Source organism: Alexandromys fortis, unplaced genomic scaffold (assembly GCF_014885135.2).
Source record: "Alexandromys fortis isolate MF-2015 unplaced genomic scaffold, M_Fortis_MF-2015_v1.1 scaffold_18, whole genome shotgun sequence".
Classification (NCBI taxonomy): domain Eukaryota; kingdom Metazoa; phylum Chordata; class Mammalia; order Rodentia; family Cricetidae; genus Alexandromys; species Alexandromys fortis.
Window position 1 is genome coordinate 399,364 of NW_026067897.1, and position 6,000 is coordinate 405,363.

Sequence of the window (6,000 nt, forward strand, 5' to 3'; positions counted from 1 at the left end):
AGTAATTTTAGTAGTGAAATTGGAGCCTGGTCTGTTTATTTTTAGTTTATAATAGTTAACCTATGTTTTATTTATCAAAATTAAATAAAAGAAATATCAAAATATCTAGAGTACAATGAAATGAGTAATTCTTTTCGGTAATTCTGAATATATGTTATTCAAGACAGGGTTTCTTTGTGTAACTCTTGGAACTTGTCCTGGAAATTGCTCTGTAGACCAGGCTGGCCTTGAACTCACAGAGATCTGTTTGCCTCTGCCTCCAGAGTGCTAGAATTAAAGGTGTGCACAATCAGCATCTGGCTATAAACAGTAATTGTGGGGTTTGAGTGTTTAAAGTTGTCTCCTATAACAGAAGACCTAATAGATGTGATCGTTAGCAGGCATTAATCATTTCATAGATCCTTCATTACAATTGGGTTTGTCAATCAAAAGCTATAGCTGTGTGTTTTATCCAGCACCCAGTGCTGGCCTGTGAGCTTGCTCAGTAGGGAAGGGCCCACCCACTAAGCCCCCAAAGCTGAGTTTGATCCCAGAATCTATATGACGTAAGGATAGACCCATCCTTCCTGCAAGTTGTCCTCTTATCTTCACACATACACCAAGGCACCCATGTGAGAGGCACACACAATATATATAATGAATAAGTAAAATGATATTCACTACTAACTTGACTTCTACTACATAGAAGGGAATTTTTATAATGAGGTATTTTTGTTGTTGGTGTTTGGACCTCTACGTAGCGCCATTTTCAGAAAACATTGTGAGTAATGAACATACACAGATCTCCTGGTTTCTTTCACTGTGACTGTTTGCGCCTCGGTCTGTTTTCCCTAAAAATACTTGCAGAACTAATATTACCATATTCTAGCCCTGGTACAGCATATATTATACTTAATACAATGCATGTACAGAAGGTAGGTAGGTGTATCTACCTAGTATATGTAGGCATTTAAATGTTTGTTGAGTAAATGAATGAACACTTATGTAGAATACCTTAAAGACAGCACATAAAGATGAGCACAGTGAGATCTTCAGGCTGGGAACTCAGGGCACATAGATGTTGTACCAAATGTAATCAACTTTCAAAGGCTAAAACTATGTACTCTAAATTAACAGAACCACTAAACTTCTGAGCAAACAAAGCAATTAGTTCCTGCTCTGTATTTGCAGCTTGGCTAATGCATTTTGAATAGAGACCATTGAACGTGTTTTTAATGATTATTTTTCAGGGTTTTAACTCTCTATTGTGTGCAAAGATCTCTTAGAAAATCGAAAATAAAAGTCTCCCCTTAGTGATTTTGCCATTTTGCATTTGTCAAACATTGATTTTTGTGCATATAATGGAGGCTGAAATTAGTGATTTTTTCCCCTTCCTTCCTTTTCTTTTCTTTTCTTTCTTTTTTTCCTCTTTATTTTTAGTGTTGTTTACACTGACATGCTTCAGGATATCCTTCAGGAGCATGGCCACAGGGGAAAACCATGTTCCTTGCCATTTGCAAATCGTAAGTCCCTTGTTGTCTTACTTTGAAATGAATACCTTCTAATTTTTTCTTTGTAGCTCGAATTCTAATTGGCCTTAATAATAAAAACCCCGAGTCAGATATTAGGGGGGTGAAAGCTGAAAGATCAGAGCCACTAGTTCTTACCTCTACAAAATCTTCAGCCTGAATCCCCAGACCAAGGGAAGCATAATTTGCAACTGGCGGAAATCTGTGCAATACAATATAGTAGCTACATGCTGTTGAGCACCAGAAATATGGATAAAGTATGGCTGGGAATTTTGAAGCTACCCATATGGTCAGTAGAGTGAAGGTACAGTTATTAAATGGGGGAGGGCATGACTGCACTCATCCTACTGTGTATTGTCTGCTATCCTTCCTACAGATATTATGATGTTTTCCTCCTCCAGTAGAATGCTTTAGCAATAGAATGGATCAAGTGGAAGAAAGAGAACCAGGGAGAGATGACAAGAAAGATGAATTAGAATATTCAGACATCAAAAAAGCTTTATCCACAGAGGGACAAACATTAAATAAAACAATTTAATGTAAATTTAATTTTGGTAGTCCAATTAGACATTGCTCATTTTTCAATTTCTTCTCTCAAACTCCACTTACAATAATTTCTCCTCCTCTTACAAACTGGAGTCTTGGCTGGATCAATAATATATCACCAAGGTAGATGATATCACATATGATGTCAGTAATAACCCAGTAGTGCGTGTTGCCTGGTGTTTGGTATGGGAAGGCGAGGCGTGCGGGTAGCAGCCAACAGTTCCAGTGATAGGCAATGGTGACAAGAAGGAGCCATAGGAGATAGATCCGATCTAGGAAAACACAACATACGTCATCCCAACAGCATCACAGACACATTCTAACAAGTTTCTTTCTCAGTTTAATCAAACGGGAGCACTATCTTTATGCGTATGTGTGGTGTGTTTGTGTGTGGACATGTGCATGTGAAGGCACAGAATGTGTATGCACTGTATGTAGGGAACAGACGCTGACTGTAGGTGTCTTCCCTCTGCCATTTCTCACCATATTTTTATGAGGTATAGCTTCTCAGTTCACCTATTGGCTAGAATGCTAGCTAGCAAACTTTGGGGATCTGTCTACTCAGTTATTAGGATTATACATGCACTACTAAGACCAGCTTTTGCATGAATGCTACTAATCCAAATTTATGTTCTTGTGCTTGCACAGTAGGCTCTTTATAGACTGAGACAGCTCCCCAGAACTGATGATTGTGAGATCCAGAGTTTGTAGTAAGAACGTCTATGATATATTCAGCACAGTTAGTTCTTGACCTAGAAGGCACCGTGCTGCACAAAAAGAAGCAAAATGATAGTATCACTTTCCCCAAAAGAGAATAGTGTCTATTTTGTACTTTGACCAGACTGAATCTATTCCAGGGGGTAACTTTACTATTTGGATTCAGGAAAGTAGAATCCTGGAAATTTTAGATGTATCATTGATAAGAAACAAAGCATCTTTGGTACTCATAGTTAAGGCTTGCCCATGACAAGAAGGAGAAAGACCTTCACTCTGCCAGAAGACAGAAGGCTCTGAGTGGGGAGAATGGAAAGTCAGCTCACTGAGCCAACCAGTGTCCCTTCACATGTTACTTATACACGCTTCTGGGATTATGTAGGAGAGAATCTGCTTGATTACAGTAATTAGCTTAGTGAAGCCATGGAAGAAGACAGGACATATATTTATGATATATACATATATTTATACATGTGTGTGTACGTGTGTGTATGCATATTTCCAAGTTCCTTAGGGCTTTCTTTTCAAAGGTTATTTGGGTCAGGAAATGCCCTAGCCTAGGTTGTAAAACAGGCAGGAGTATTTTAAATCTTGTCTTCAATAGAGAAAGGAAAACAAACCTTTCGATGGTGGTGCACGCCTTTAATCCCAGCACTTGGGAGGCAGAGGCAGGCGGATCTCTGTGAGTTCGAGACCAGCCTGGTCTACAGAGCTAGTTCCAGGACAGGCTCCAAAGCCACAGAGAAACCCTCTCTCGAAAAACCAAAAAAAAAAAAAAAAATCTCATAGTTTAAATTATGCTTTCAAGATATAGAACAGTGTGCAAAACCTGAAGCTCTCTGTACTTCTGTGTAGAAGGGGTTCTGGTGACTGCCAGCCCTCCCTGGGGTTTCCATCACTGGTACCTGTGTATGGATCTATGCTTCTCGGAAGTCTCATTCTTTTAAGGTACTCTTTTGCAGGTACCCTCTGCAGTTTGCAAGACAACATGCCATGGTGATGTTCTTCTAGTTTAGAATTCTGGTCTTGTGTTGGTGATACCTCTGTAGACTTCACTTTATAGAAAAAAAGAGGAAATATTTTAATATGTTAACATAGGTTAGCTTGATGAGAAAAACATTTGGTTTTGATGAAATTAGAATCTTTGAAAATCTCTGTGTAGGCAAGCAAAGCAAAACTCTCCTGTTTAAACTAATGGCCTTTATTTTTATACATATTATAAAATATCATGTTGTACACCCTAAATATATACAAAAATGAAATAAAACAGTGAAATATATGAAACATGCAGAATAAAATTAATTTAAGCTAAAATTTTGGAAATACCAGTTTAAAATTTAAAGGCATCACAGATCAAATGTTTTTCATCCCACATGGTTTGCTTTGAAGTTACAACACATCTTTCATACATAGCTTTTGAGTTATGGGTAAACAAAGTTCAAAATATTGTTTTCAATATACATTTACCAAACTGTGATTTATTTCAATCCTACTCTTCAAACATTAACTACTGTATAATGCATAGTATACTTAGAAAATAGTTTCCCTCAAGTCTACATCATTTCATTATAACTAGATTTGAAGATGTTTATCTGTTCTTAACATTCATTTTTCTTCTTTATCTCTTTAAATATTGGGCAAATAATCAATTATAATATATATTATTTTGTACTATGCTGTTGTTATTCTTTTCTCATACCCACATTTCAGTAATTACTAAGAATGTTGATAATTCTCCCTCCCTCATGTGTCTATTTTTCACCTCCCTTTTCTCCACTAATTTTTTTCTGCATTTTGTAATATGCATTTTGTATAATATGGGTATTGGTCAATATTAACAATAGTACTCATAGCAGCCATTGCTGGTGGCTTCTGCACATTTTCTGGGCCTAGAGATCACCCTATGTGAATGCCCTATGCTTTTCTCCCTCAAAGTTTTCTTGAGCAGTTGTGACAAGTTCGAGGGAGTCAAGAACATGCTCCAGGAGCAATCAGACCTTGTCATTTGTCCCTCCTCCTTCTGTCTTTGTTGTATGTGATCTGTGTCTGATGTGTGTGAGCATGGATATGCACCTATAAGAAGGTGTGTATAGAAGTCAGGCCAAGTTTCAAGAGTCAGCTCTCACCTTCTACTTTGTTTTGAGGCAGTGTCTCTCTTGTTTCTGCTGCTTAGCCTTCTAGGCTAGCTGGCCTGTGGACTTCTGGATGATTTTTCTGTCTATGTTTCCCACGTTGCTGTATGAGGGCTGGGATTACAGATGCCTGCTCCTACCTCCAGCTTTTCACACAGGTTCTGGGAGTCTGAATTCTGGTTGTTGGGTTGTGCAGTAAGTGGATTTTTACTCACTAAGTCATCTCCTATTACCTTTTGTTCTGTTTTATTTTGAGACAGAATCTTTTATGTCTTAGGCTGCCTTCAGACTGGCTATGTAGTTGAGGTTAGATACTGATTTTCTTGCCCCTGTCTTCCCTCCCAAGTGCTGTAATTATACACCTGGTTTACACAGTGGTAGTGATCAAACCCTCAATGCTCAAAGGGCTTTGTGCATTCCAGGCAAGACTTTGCTAGCCTGGTGCTAACTTTTCATGATAGTCACTTTATCTATTTTCCTTTTATTCCTTGTCCTTTTTTTATTGCCTTTATTTTTGGTGCTGGGGATTGAGCTTGTGTCCTTGCACAAGCTAGGCTTCTGTTCTACCACTGAGCTATGTGTACATCTCCACCCATTTTTGTGCAAAGTGTGTGGGTATTCATTTGTATGTGGTTGCACATGTATATATGAATGTGCATTACACGTATGAATGTGGAGGCCAGATGACAAAGTTAGGTGCCAGTTTTCAAGCACAGTTGCGTTTCTTTTTGAGATAGCATCTTTCACTGGCGTAAAACTCACCAAGCAGGTAAGGCTTGCTGGTTAATTAACACCAGGGACCTACTTGTCTCCATCTCTTTGGTACTCAAACGAAGAGTTCAACAGTGTGTGTGTGTGTGTGTGTGTGTGTGTGTGTGTGTGTGTGTGTGTGTGTAATGTGGGTTCTACTGACTGAACTCCAGGCCTCATTCTTGCAAAGCAAGAACTTAGCTGCTGAGCTACTCCCTAACTCCTTTTTCTTCTTTTCTTGGAGTAACTCTTATTTTTCTGCTATATCCAACCCTGAGGGTTACACTAATGCACCATCACATTAATTTCCTTCTTAGTCTCCTTTTGCTACTCTCAGATCTCTGAATAAC

The 6,000-nt window shown here is 38.5% G+C and overlaps 1 protein-coding gene across 1 annotated transcript in view; it reads right to left on the reverse strand.

The window, feature by feature from the left end:
* The window catches only part of Cngb3 (cyclic nucleotide gated channel subunit beta 3), a 129,925-nt gene that overhangs the window by 72,884 nt on the left and 51,041 nt on the right, over nt 1-6,000 (reverse strand). The window contains exons 5-6 of the mRNA XM_050165855.1: nt 3,674-3,823; nt 2,118-2,326 (exon numbers count right to left, since the gene is read on the reverse strand). Coding sequence (XP_050021812.1) covers nt 2,118-2,326; nt 3,674-3,823 — 359 coding nt within the window. The remainder of the gene's footprint in view (nt 1-2,117; nt 2,327-3,673; nt 3,824-6,000) is intronic.